At 37.9% G+C, this 14,306-nt stretch overlaps 1 protein-coding gene across 4 annotated transcripts in view; it reads left to right on the forward strand.

Moving 5' to 3' along the window:
- tmem67 (transmembrane protein 67) overlaps nt 1-14,306 on the forward strand; it is a 29,631-nt gene that overhangs the window by 10,813 nt on the left and 4,512 nt on the right. For all 4 annotated transcript variants that reach the window (XM_066647589.1, XM_066647661.1, XM_066647508.1 and 1 more), the window contains 15 exons: nt 407-561; nt 1,502-1,610; nt 1,697-1,783; nt 2,558-2,623; nt 2,702-2,858; nt 5,278-5,401; nt 6,051-6,156; nt 6,283-6,339; nt 6,437-6,535; nt 7,245-7,343; nt 8,261-8,347; nt 9,937-10,036; nt 10,387-10,526; nt 11,009-11,149; nt 12,971-13,051. In XM_066647589.1, coding sequence (XP_066503686.1) covers nt 407-561; nt 1,502-1,610; nt 1,697-1,783; nt 2,558-2,623; nt 2,702-2,858; nt 5,278-5,401; nt 6,051-6,156; nt 6,283-6,339; nt 6,437-6,535; nt 7,245-7,343; nt 8,261-8,347; nt 9,937-10,036; nt 10,387-10,526; nt 11,009-11,149; nt 12,971-13,051 — 1,608 coding nt within the window. The remainder of the gene's footprint in view (nt 1-406; nt 562-1,501; nt 1,611-1,696; nt 1,784-2,557; nt 2,624-2,701; nt 2,859-5,277; nt 5,402-6,050; nt 6,157-6,282; nt 6,340-6,436; nt 6,536-7,244; nt 7,344-8,260; nt 8,348-9,936; nt 10,037-10,386; nt 10,527-11,008; nt 11,150-12,970; nt 13,052-14,306) is intronic.

The following is a 14,306-nucleotide window of genomic DNA, read 5'->3' on the forward strand; positions in this document are numbered from 1 at the left end:
TATATATTTATTTATTTATTTATTTTATTGTTATTTTTTTTTACCCATTCAAAATCATTGTGATGCTTCACTGCTCTGAAATAGAGTTGCACTGCAGAAACTGCACTAACGTTTTGAGGCAGGTTCCCAAAACTACAGATGATCACAAAACTCCACCAGTATTGTATTAAGTATATCATCATCATCTTTTCCGATTTTCCATTTCAGGGCCGCGGTGGTATTAAGTGTATTTTATTAGGAAATGAGAATATTCAATACTGACCTGTGAAATTTCCTGCTGAAATCTCAGATTTTGTTATGCTTCAAATATCAAATGGTGCAAAGTTAATGATTGTATAATCTGAGATTAACCTCACAAGTAAATGCATGTTTATTTACCCTGTATTTTTTTATATATGTGTTTTAGTTGTTTACCAATCTAACGGCATGCCAGACTCTTGGGAATATGTGTGTGTTGAACATGCACTCCACAAGCACTCTTAGCAACGATGCCTGTGGTCTCTACAACAGTATTTACAGAGCAACTGCACCCCAGGGCAACAACCAGGAAATCCCCTATTGGTACTAACTCACACACACACACACACACACACAGAGAGACAGTTCATAATGCCAACTATAGAGATTCTCAATGCTGGTGTCATGGAGTTCTCCATGACTGGTGCTCTCACATTTTATATTAATACCATTAAAAACAAAAAAATCAGAAATGTGGACAGAAAAGGTGGGCCGAAATTCAGGGTTCTGTTTTCACCCAGTGGCAGTAGGCAGATATATTAGTAATTTTATAAGTAAATCTGAGTGCTTTAACTGCTATAATGAAGTCTTTGAATGGTAATGTTTTGAGAAGTGAAGTGCAGCTGTTAAGCTGCTCCTTTTTGCTGGTAGTTGGCTGTTACTGCAGCGCCTGCAAAAAAAAAAAAGGCTTTCTGCAAATTAAGCACACTGCCTTTATTTTGGTTTCAATGAAAAAGGAATTAATTAAAATGAAAATGAATTGATTTTTTTTTAAAGCAAGACACATGTCATATGCTTCCTTTTAGACTTCCTTAGCCATATTTGCAAACTAGAACTTAATGATGCCAGGTGCACCGCTATTAGATGAGACTTCAGTCACAGTTCCTACAACTGGTTTTATTTTCCTAATGAGCAATGGACATTGCATAAAGCCAAAATATATAACCAGTAGATATCTAGGGAATATCTGGCCTTCTACAGTTAAATGCAGGGCTTCATATAGCCAGCAGGCAGCAGGTTCCCTGCTCAGTTATAAGGGATATCTACAGATATGGACATATAAATCATCACTGTCCACAGAAAACATCTTCAAAATGGTAGTTTTACAGAAGGAGCTATTATTCCAAGTAACTCTGGAGCATTTTTACTGATCTATTCACCACAAACGTTTTAAAAACAACATGCTGTTTTGTTTAAAATATTGTTTAAAAAAAGTTTTTCTTTCAGATTTATTAAAACATATTTTGGTGTATTCCATCTACAGGCGAACAAACTTGCCCTGGCTGTATTACGGGGACCAGCCAGCACTGGCCCCAAGAATTCTACAGTCTGAACCTCTGTCAGTAGGCTTCAGCTTTAAAGGCACAAACAAGGTAGGAGAGAATATCTTACTGAATATGTTTTGTATGACTGAGATGTCCAGTAGAATACATTGCTACGTGTTTGTGTTTTTCTTCAGAACACAAATATCGAGCTGTTGACTACAGTGTACACAGCGCGGGGAGAGTTTATCAGATGGGAAAGTGTTGGCGGAGGAAACTTACAGGTAAACACTCGCTATGACCTCACACCTCACGAGCTATGGATATTAGTAAAAAATCTGAAAAATATCCATTAGTTTGTACTCAGCTTTTAGTAAATGTAACTACTTTTAAGGTGCACCGACTGTGGAAAATGTAATTAAAATGTGTACACAGCTGATGTGATATGTGACAGTATGCTCTACAACAGCAGCACATGAGCCTATGGCCACCATGCACAGTGTCAGCTGTGGTACCAAAGCCAGATACCAGTGACACTGCATTCCCAGGAGTGATGCAGCTCTGTTGTATATATTGGGATGAAGGCAGACATGGCCTGGTGGTTAGGGAACTGAGCCAGCAGGTCATGACCGAATTGCCCTTGAGCAAAGCGCCTAACCCCTAACAGCTCCCCAGGTGCCGTGGCTAGGGCTGTCCATTGCTGTGTGCTCACTGCCCCCTAGTGTTCGTGTGTTCGTGTGTTTCACTGCACAGATTGGGATTCTGATTGTAATGAGCTGGAGTGGCTTTTTTCATCCTGAAATAATAATCTAAAATCAGTAATGTTGTTGCCATCAGATCCTTTCAGTAGTTGTCCAGCATTTAGTCTAAAGCCTTCCCAGAGAACAAGAATTTTTTTTTAGTTGGAAAAAAACACAAGCATAAAAATAATTGCAGTTCCCACTTTCCAGAATTATTGCTGTTGAATTATGGCAGTTTTACACATCCAATATTAATGCTACATTGACCTCATGTTAATTTTATATTGGTTGTCTATATCTGTCTGCTATTATTTGTAGCTTTGTCCAGACACGTTAACCAGACAGCAGGCTGCATACACCTTTGGGACAGCCTACAAGCAGACTGTGAGCATCACCGTTGATATTATCTGTATATTTTAATGCCTTTGAATATATTTTTGACTATGTGTTCCTTTTCTTCAGTGCATCCTCTCTCTAGCTGATCTCTTGGCTGCTCAGTCAGAGCCTCTGTTCTATGACGTCTTCCTGGTCCAGCAGATGAATCAGGGAGAGCGGAGACTATTGGCAGTGCCTCTACTAAACCTCAACATGCAGTACAATGGCCAGTTCGTCAACCAAGGTTAACATACATTGCACTACTCTGCTGCAGTTTTAGCATATTTTCAGATCATCATATTAAAAATCTTTGTCGTATTCAGTAATGACTTAATATGCGTAGTTTGAAATTTCATAATCAAGTCTCTTGACTAAATATATTCACCTGTAAAATATAAAGCATTTAATATCATCTGCTTGTTAAGTCGTGACGTGTCCACCTTGTGAAACTGGTACAAATCGCTATTCACTATTGCCAACTTGATGATTTTGCTGGTGGATTTTGCACACACTTTTCAGACATTCTAGTGAGTTATTTTAAAAAAACTTTCTGTACACACCTTAGCTACTTTTTATAGAATAAAATCACCAGTAACAGCTCATTACAACATTGAGATTGACACTGAGCAGGAGAGGCTGCTCTCTCTCCACGGCTATTCTGCTCCTAGAGATGGAGTTGTGGGAGACACCCCTCTCTCTACAGTCAGTTGGCGTGGCAGCTCACATAGATCAAAATACAGTGGGTACAGAAAGTATCCAGACCCCTTTAAATTTTTTATTCTGTTTCATTGCATCCATTTGCTAAAATCAAAATAGTTCATTTTATTTCTCATTAATGTACACTCACTACCCCATCTTTACAGAAAAAAAACAGATGTAGAAATGTTTAAATTTATTAAAAAATAAAAACTGAAATGTCACATGATCATAAGTATTCAGACCCTTTGCTCTGTATTGAGTAGAAGCATCCTTTTGAGCGAGTACAGCCATGAGGCTTCTTGGGAACAAGTTTTTCACACCTGGATTTGGGGATCCTCTGCCATTCTTCCTTGCAGATCCTCTCCATTTCTGTCAACTTGGATGGTGAACATTGGTGGACAGCCATTTTCAGGTCTCTCCAGAGATGCTCAATTGGGTTTAGGTCACGGCTCTGGCTGGGCCAGTGAAGAACGGTCACAGAGTTGTTCCAAAGCCACTCCTTTGTTATTTTAGCTGTGTGCTTAGGGTCACTGTCTTGTTGGAAGGTGAACCTTTGGCCCAGTCTGAGGTCCAGAGGACTCTGGAAGAGGTTTTCATCCAGGATATCTCTCTGTACTTGGCCGTATTCATTGTTCCTTCAGTTGCAACCAGTCATACTGTCCCTGCAGCTGAAAAACACCCCATTATCATGATGCTGCCACCACCATGTTTCACTGTCAGGATTGTTTTGTGCATGTGATGAGCAGTGCCTGGTTTTCTTCACACATAAGGCTTAGAATTAACACCAAGAAGTTCAATCTTCATCTCATCAGACCAGAGAATCTTATTTCTCATAGTCTGGGAGTCCTTCATGTGTTTTTTTGGCAAACTCTATGCGGACTTTCATATGTCTTGCCACTCTGCCATAAAGCCCCGACTGGTGGAGGGCTGCAGTGATTGTTGACTTTGTGGAACTTTCTCCCATCTCCCTACTGCATCTCTGGAGCTCAGCCACAGTGATCTTTGGGTTCTTCTTTACGTCTCTCACCAAGACTCCTCTCCCACAATTGCTCTGTTTGGCTGGACGGCCAGGTCTAGGAAGAGTTCTGGTCGCCCAAACTTCCTCTATTTAAGGATTATGGAGGTCACTTTGCTCTTAAGAACCTTGAGTGCTGCAGAAATTCTTTTGTAACCTTGGCCAGATCTGTGCTTTGCCACAATTCTGTCTCTGGGCTCCTTGGACAGTTCCTTCGACCTCATGATCCTCATTTGCTCTGACATGCACTGTGAGCTGTGAGGTCTTATACAGATAGGTGTGTGCCTTTCCTAATCAAGTCCATTCAGTTTAATTAAATACAGCTGGACTCAATGTGGGTTAAATGAGTGTCACAGCAAAGGGTCTGAATACTTATGATCATTTGAAATTTCTGTTTTTCTTTTGAATACATTTGCAAAAATTTCTACATTTTCTGTTTTTTTGGAGGGTAGTGAGTGAACATTTAATGAGAAATAAAATTATTATTTTTTTATTTTAGGAAATGGCTGCAATGAAACAAAAAGTGAAAAATTTAAAGGGGTCTGAATACTTTCCGTACCCACTGTAAGCTAAAATGTGCAAAAACTACTGCCAAAATCATGTTTGCTTCTCACTTTTATTTCACTGAAATTCTGTCTTTTAACATTTTATATTAACTCATGAAATAATGAACAAAGATGGTGTGTCTCTGTGTGCAAACACACTGAAAATGTTTACTACATTTTATTAACCCCCCTCAAGCATGACTATACAGCACTAGATGGAACAAACTGTGAGGTCCACACCTGTCTGTTGAAATGGAATGAAAACAAAGCTATGTCATATGTTCTTCCTATGTTCCTGAACAACACTTGTGCTGAACTGTGAGAACAAAACCATAATGAGACCCAAAGAGTCTCTCATGAGACTCTTCTGATTATTTTTCTTATACATTTTAATGTGGTAATAGACAGCAACATGAACAACTGGTACCTTACACGGAGGTTGATGCTGATTGACACCTTGAGTGGGAGAGAGAAAAGCCTGAGTTCCACACCCAGAGTCATACGTGTGGCCTCTGATCTAAAAATAAGGTAATATACAATATCCACAGTAATTGACATGCAAAGGTAGCTGTATTGTTTCACTCTTTTCATTCAGTCAAATGTAGTAAATCAGATAAGATATGTTTAATATTTTAAGTTTACTTCTTTGGTTTAGTTGCTGGATTAGACATTTTACTTTAACTTTATATCTTCTTTAAATACGCCCCCAACCATCATAAGGTCACACTGCATCTAGATCTTCATTAATGTTACTCAGACTTGAACAAAAACTTCCATTCATGTGCCTGCACATCACAGACATAAGGTGGATACAGATTACATTCTCCATGTGGCAGGGGTGGGTTTATTCATAAACAACAGTTAATCCTCAATTTTCAGATTTAGTGTATTTATAAACAGTGATACATTTATAGCAAATGACTGACATTATACTGCTGTAGTTTCAGCACAAAATTAAAAAACAAACTTAGGACAAAGAACATGTCTTGGTTTATTTACAGTATTTAGAGAAATTGGAAAATTGTACAAATTCAACTTTTTTCAGTAAACTGTTACTTAATTGAATATTCTGTAAAAAGTCTGTTTCTGTGTTCGGATTAAAGAGGGAATGTAGTAAAATAGACTTTTTTCCCCCAAACTCTTCCTTTAATAAATAACATCAATTTACATTTTCAAGGTTTCAGCTGGTGCCATATACCCAGAAGGGTGAAGTGTACCCTCCTCTGATGACTGTATCCTACTCTGATATTGTCATCACTGACCCGGCAAAGCAAACTGTAACTGTAAGTGTATGGGCAAAAAAAAAAATGTAATTAAGACAGAGGTGCCCAAACCGTCCAGGTTGACTAGAAAATGTGTCTGTGCATCTGTGTTAAATAAATGTTACAAGTTAATTTTGTGTATTCTAGGTGTCGTTCTCAATGGAGTATGAAATGGACCAAAATGAAGCTCGGGTCAAAACTGATGTGAGTGTTTTTAAAGGGATTAAGTTTGGTTTATTCAGCTAGATCATAGTGTTTTATTTTCTGAAAGTGATATGTGGCTGTTTGTGTGTATGCTCAGATTGCTCTGGGTGTATTGGGTGGAGTGGCGGTTGTGTATTCTCTACTGAAAACAGCAAGCTGGAAAAGAAGAATTGCATCTCCTCTCATTGATTTTCTGGCAAGTAAACATTTTAGCTACAAAAAGCAGTGGGTTTAAAAACTCCAGTAGCACTGATGTGTCTGATCCACTCGTACCAATGCAATGACACTACACGCCACCACCACCTGACCAATGAAGAACAAGATTAAAGGGGTAAACAAAGTATGCAGAGCCACTGGTGGACTAGTGTGTAACCTGCTCAGTGGAGTTAATAAATGGACCACGAGAAGAGAAACAAGGATTTCGTCTTAATGATGTGGCTGACCTGTGTGTGTGAGAGACACATTGACTGTTGCGGTAAAGCCATTATACATGTATTTGGTTTGAACATGCAGCTACTCTTGCTCTCAAAACAAGATGTTGACCATAAAACTGTATTTCATTTTTAAAATGAGTGTTTTAGATTAAACCTGTAATCTGATTAAAGTGAAACCTGAGTGTAAATTAAACTTAAGTGTTATTTCTATGTTTTAGTAATTCTACTACCAATATTTAGCAAGAAATATCAATAAATGTGCTTATTATTTTTTCCATGAATTGCATATCTCATCCATAGAGCAGGTCCCTAAATGTTGGTGACCATGTTTTAGATCTTTCTTTTAGCAACACATGCATTTTTAAATACCACAGCATATAGTCTTATTATATCAAGTAATCTGTCACGATATTTAGTTTTATATATATCTCCTCATTCTGACTGTTCAGACTGTTCTTTTTTCCCTTCCAGACTATTCTGAAATTCCTACTAATTTATGCTGGAGACTTGGCAAATGTTTTCTTCATCATCAGTGTGGGAACTGGTCTGTACTGGCTCATTTTCTACAAGGTCAGTAGTTAGACTTTTCATAAAAACCCACTACAACTAATTAAACTGAAGGTAAAAAACATTGTGTCAAACACAATCTGTACTTCACCCGTTTACAGGTCCATTTCGCTCAAAACAGCTTTAACATTTCACAGAATATCAGTCATGAGAAAATCACGTAGACTGAAAGGGTAGCTGAACAGAATGTTATAAATTCTAGATGATTCCATGTTTGAGATGGAAGTCATTTAGAGTAGTTTTGTTTAACATTTTGCACTACAGAGAGACTGGTCAGCTTACAGTATCACTAACCCTTTTTAATAGGGGTGATGGGAACCGTGGGTCTAAACATCTAAAGAGTTACTTTAGTGAACAGTGGCCAGTGAACGTAAACATGACTTTGGAGTTGTTGGTGATAGCACAATTGTTATAAATCCAAAGAAATGTAAAAATTATTTTTGAGTACTATTTTTCCTTATGTACCACATGTCCTTATTTCACCTGCTTTGCCTGTGATTGATGATAATACTTTACTTTAAAATAGTTTTGACTTAAAAGTCACAGTAAATCACTATAAAGTAATGAGTAATTTTGAGGAATCAAAGTCTTTTATGTGTGTTCAGTAGAGCGCATAATTGGTTAATGATAATGTTTGGTCCCTGGAGGAAAGATTACCAAACTATTTCTAAACTACATATATTTTGTCTCTTCTCCTTTTCTGTGGCTGTTGTGCAGACGGTGAAGGCAAGTGTGTTTTAGTGGTTTGATTTATTTGTGGCTAATGCTTTGTGTCCTCCATCCAGGTCCTTGTCCCAGTGGGTCACGTTACATTTTCATCTTTATATGGGACAGTATAAGAGTGCAGTGGTTTTTTTTTTTTTTTTTGTTTGTATGTATGTAAGTTTTGCATACATTTTAACTGTGTGTGTGTGTTGCAGGCGCAGCAGTTTGTGTCCGTGTTGCTACCATTACCAACTCAAGAGGAACGTTTTGTCACCTACGTTGGCTGTGCTTTTGCTCTTAAGGTCACAGATATAAATCACACTAAGATAATTCACAGGAAAAGTGTTATATAGAACATATACATCACAGTTAAAGATGGTAATGTACCACTTATTTTAAGACTAATGGCAGTGTGTGACACCATATTTATATAGTGTTTTGGATAACAGTGTAAACTAACACAAAACAGAAAATACTAAAAACGTAGTATAACGTTATCAGTTTACAGTTAATGATTTAATAAGTAATGTTACTGCATACCTTACACTATTATTGTGCTCAGGAATGGTACAATCTACCGGAAAAATTTATGTTTTGGTCATGTATTTTTTGGTGGTAATCTTTACACAGAATCTAAACAGTGCCTGAGTCTCTCATGGCTCCCCACTCCCTACACAGTGCACTGTTGAGGAAATATGTTTTTATATCGGTGCTGAAATTATTTAACGACCAAAATAGTGCTCAACCAGAGCAGGGAATCAATAGGCATTCACACATTTGTTTTCAAAACGCTTCATTTTTATACAAATATCTGTTGAAGTTTATACTACAAGCATACTTTGTAATTTTCCCATTCCTTAAGGTGGTTTATGGACTGTATTGGGTTAGAACTGTGAACCTGGGAGCATTTATTTGAACATTTGTCTGTGCTTTGTAACACAACTGATAAAGATTAAATTTTTCTTTATTTATTTCTATATTTGTTAGTTATTTACTCTTTATAAAGTGTCACATCAGAATTAAGGTGTTGGTTTGTAATACATTAACACAGATCTACTCTGTGTCAGGACTGCCGGGGCGGACTGACGGAGGTGGACGCACTCGCTAAAACACAGTGAATTTTTATTTAAACAAAAGATAACAAAACATGGGGCTAACAGAGACATGGACAAAGGGAGCTAAGCAGACTAAACTTGGACACGGAGAGCTAAACAGACTAAACCTAAACACGGAGAGCTAAACAGGGCTAATGGGACAGACAGATTAGAGAGCTAAACAGACTAACACTGGACAGAGAGCTAAACAGACTAAAGAGGGATACAGACAAACTAAAGATACGGACAGACTGAAGGGAGCAAAATGACAGTGACAGTGGAAACGAATGATAGCAAAGCCAGACAGACTAGACCAAGAAACTCGACATGGGAAACGAATGACCGACAAACAGGAAGTAAGACAAGGCAACTTAAATACATTACATAGACAAGAGACACCTGAGACAGATAACGAGGGGGACGGATTACAAACGACACTGACAAGGACACTGATGAGGAGGAGGAACAAAGGCGGAACATGGGCGGAGACATGGACAATAACAAACAGAGCCATGTGCCAAGTGAGCACATGGCAGGGAAAACAGACAAGAGGACGTGACACTCTGCCACATTCTCTTAGACCAAATTAAACTGTGTGATATCAAAAGTTCAAATAGTTTCTCTGCTATATTATATATATATCCTTCATCATGTAATCACGTCCGTGACGAATTCAGACCCCACTCCTGAAAGCTTTGGCAATAAATCCTAAGTATATTAAGTTTAAATGACTGAAGATAACGATTAGTTATGCCTACTTCTCTCTCTCTCTCTCTCTGTGTGTGTGTGTTTTGCAGGCAGTGCATTTCCTCCATAATCTCATGATGCAGTTGTCCGTGGACATATTTTTTATTGACTGGGAGAGACCTCGGAGTAAAGCCAGTAAAACAGTGGATGGTGATTATTGAGTGATTTTAGTATTATCTCTCTTTTTATGCAGAGTCTACATTCGCTATGAATTTAAACTATGGATATGAATTTACCCTAAGGACTCGTGAGCCCAAGCTTCTATTCCTTTCTCTCATTACTATGTAACACAGGTTCTGTTTCTTAATAATTACTGAATTATTACAGTTCCTGAATGTTGATATTAGTGACTCAAAAATATGAGTAAAGTAGTGTTATTAATGCCCTATTCCCAATTTTTTTCTTTCTCTTTTTTGGGGCCAGACATCAGCTACAATTGTAATTACATAATTGTAAAAACTGATTAATCAGCAGCTCTGTGTGTGCACATGTGAATTTAGGTTCTGGTGAAGGAAAGTCCCAAGCCGCACCGGTCAGTATCTGGAGGACCTACTTTGTAGCGAATGAGTGGAACGAGATCCAGACGATCCGTAAGATCAGCCCTACCTTCCAGGTCTTGGCTGTGCTGTTCTTTCTGGAGGTGAGACACAAGCCGGACATGGATTACTTTACTTTTGTTTAGAAAGTCTCTAGTGCAGAAATTTTGTGATGTTTATTCTGTGTCAGCAAATGAAATATAAGATAATACATAAAACCTACCTGCCTTTAGTGTAATTCTTATCTCAACTGGAAAACAGAAACAGCTATCTTTATCCAGCCAGAGTGAAGACGCCAAACTGAAATCATTTAAACATTCTGTCATTTTCACTTAATAACCCACACAGGTTTCTATGATTTCCAACTAGGAAAAAAATGTAGTTCCTTACACCAGCAAGAAACATCATCAGAAGTGTTTTCCAAACCTTAACTGTGTTTAAGTTGCAAATGATCATATTTAAAACAGACGTAGCAATTGAAACAGCTTCAAAATGTCTTATTAAGTGGAACATTAATGCCCTTAAAGTGTTTTTGTGTGCTATTAACCTGTGAGATGATGCTGTGTTTGTGTATATTTGTATGTAGGTTGTAGGCTTCTCCAGCTTGGCTCTGAGAGACAACTCGTCTGAGCTGCGACGGTCTGCTGAGGCCTACACACCTGCTTACAGCTGTATACTGCGCTATGGTGTTGCCTCTGCCTTGTGGCTCTGCATTGGATTCATACAGGTATTTCCTTAGACTCCTTACACACACACACATATCTACTGCAAGAAAATTATTTGGGTTGAAATATTCCTGAAAATTTGAGATCTGTTAGAAAAGTAAGGAATTTTGGCAAAAGTAAAAAATTTGTCTTAAATATTTTACTTGTTTCAAGAAACTAGGACTATTTTAACAAATACAATAAATGATCAAATGAAACGGGACAAGACACTTTTTGTAGGTCACGATAGGTAGATGACTCCACTAGTGGAACCCTCCACTTTGGGAACCGCTGACTGATAACCTGCTGGGTGTGACAGGGATTTCTCCAAGTTTTCTCTGAATATTTAAATGATATTTTGAACTGTAGATAAAGATATTAATATTCAGAAACGATTCTTGAATTATTTCAGTATTTTCCTGCAGAGTCTTTCACAGAAGAGTGAACATCTCCACATCTTTAGTTCTGAAAAGCTCAGTCTCTCTGAGAAGCTATTTTTAAACTCACTCATGTCACAAACCTATTGCCAGTAAACTTTTCCAGTCCCAACATTTTTAGCTTTTGTTGCTGACATCAAATTTAAAACTGGCAAAAAAAAAAAGTTTCAACATTTGAAATATTGTGTTAATATTTATTCAGTTAATGGAATATGCTTTGTATTTATGGCCTTTCAAATACGTTTAATCACATTTGAACTATATCTATATTTGTATAATAAATGAATAAATTTCAACAAAATACATTTAATTCATTCATTATCTGTAACCGCTTATCCAGTTCAGGGTCGCGGTGGGACCAGAGCCTACGTGGAATCATTGGGCACAAGGCAGGAATACACCCTGGAGGGGGCGCCAGTCCTTCACAGGGCAACACGGACACACACACACATTCACTCACACCTACGGACACTTTTGAGTCGCCAATCCACCTACTAACGTGTGTTTTTGTACTGTGGGAGGAAAGCGGAGCACCGGGAGGAAACCCACGCGGACACAGGGAGAACACACCAACTCCTCAGACAGTCACCCGAAGCGGGAATCGAACCCACAACCTCCAGGTCCCTGGAGCTGTGTGACTGCGACACTACCTGCTGCGCCACCGTGCCGCCCAAATACATTTAATATTATTATAAATAAACATGGTGGTTTGATAGGAAGCATCAGTTTTTGTCGTGGTCTTGATTTTACTCTTCACAGAAGCCTTGGTTTATCAGATATCAACACCTCATTTTTATATCAGACAAATATTGTAACAAATAAGTCATCATTTAAATGATTATATAATAAAGACATTTTTAAGACGTATGAGATTTCAAACATCTGATTTATAGTGTTCTTACCGACTGAAAGTCAAAAAACAAATGAGGAAAGATGGGTTGAAACTTACAAAACGGGGATGATGCAAATCCTTTTGATCTAAATATAAGTTCATATGATTATAATATTTTCCAGACATTAGCAGCAGGTTTCACAGCCACCACAGCAAGCTTCCATTTAACGGTCAATTTGGTTCCTGTTTTGGTGATATCATATGAGAGGAAATACTTTTAAGTCAAAGTATGCTTACATGGGGCCAGATGTGAGTAGCTAAATAAAGAATCTGCTGGACACACAGGAAATGATCTGGAGATTTGAGATCTTTTTTTTTTTTTTTTTTTTAAATCAATACGTATGGAAAAAAAAAGTCATCCCGATGTCACAGAGCACTGTCTATTTATATTGTGATGATGATACATAACCTAAATACAGTAATTAGGTCCTCAAAGGATAATAGACTAAATCTAAACTGATCTCATTCTGATGAATAATATCCATCTAACAACTTCTACTGTGTGTGTTCTATAGCTGATATTCTTCTCAGTGTTCCATGAGCGCTTTGTGGAAGATAAGATCCGGCAGTTTGTGGATCTCTGCTCCATCAGCAACGTGAGTCTTTAGAGCAGCTGTAGATTCTGTGTGCATGCGTGTTTGTGTGTGTCTGTGCATTTTTATCTGTGTGTGTGTGTGTATATGTGTCTGACTGGGTGTGTCTGTGTCTGACTGGGTGTGTGTCTGTATTTAGCTGTGTCTGTATCTGGCTATGTCTGACTGTGTGTGTGTCTGTATCTGGTTGTGTGTCTCTGTGTCTGACTGTTTGTGTGTGTGTGTATGTATGTGTCTGTATTTGGCTGTGTCTGTATCTGGTTGTGTGTGTCTCTATCTGACTGTGCCTGTCTGTGTGTGTGTGTCTGTGTGTTATCATTTTTCCAGCATATAAATATCAAAACACGAACAGCACTTAGCCTAGCTTTGTACACAGAGCAGCACGTGTTTGGTTTCTTTTACTGGGTTTAAAATTACAGTTAAGTTTAGGGTTAGACTCTATTTTTTTCAACATATTTTTTTAAGGTCAAGAATAGACATTATGCACTTAAATGTGCAGAAACGTGTCAGATTTAAGGTCATCTTCAGGAGAGATGTTTTCTAATATTACCTGTGCATATGTACAGTAAAGTATACAAAGGTATATGATTTGTGTATGATTTGTTAGGTTTGTGTATAAATATATAAAAAAATGAAATAGTACATACGTTTCAGCGCATGAAGTGAAGATGTTAAAGGGTAAACATTTGCAGAGATGACACGATTTTTAATATAGTCTCAAAAAAAAAAAAAAAACCAACACTGAGGTGGAACACTGAGCAAAGAGGACAGACTTCCAGGAGAGGGCTTTGACGGAGCTAAAAGTTTTAAAATATATACTATGTACCTATAAAATTGACAAAACTGGAATCCTCTTTACAGGTCAGTGGAAAAACCCATGTATCGGTAAAGAGATGATCACACCCAAAGGGAATGTGAAAAAATAAGACATAATTCATTAGTGAAGAAAAAGGGAGTATGGGACACAGAATGGCCTTGAGGCAAAAAAAGAAGCATTTTGTTAAAAACATGAACTTCCACCTGAAGTAAAGGCTGGTAATTAAAGGCTAATTCATTATTTTTATCTTTATTATTAAAGAGTCATTATCTGTTGAAGAGCCACAGGAACTGAATGCACCATGTTGACTTTAGGGTTTACGCGTGCAGGTGAACCCTGGTGTGTCACAGTGTCACATGGCCTCAACCATTTACGCAGGCTCATGATCAATAGACCATGGCTAACTAAGGCGGGGAAGACATCTGTTTTCTCACTAACACA

The sequence above is a fragment of the Hoplias malabaricus genome, chromosome 1 (assembly GCF_029633855.1).
Source record: "Hoplias malabaricus isolate fHopMal1 chromosome 1, fHopMal1.hap1, whole genome shotgun sequence".
NCBI classification, from domain to species: Eukaryota; Metazoa; Chordata; class Actinopteri; order Characiformes; family Erythrinidae; genus Hoplias; species Hoplias malabaricus.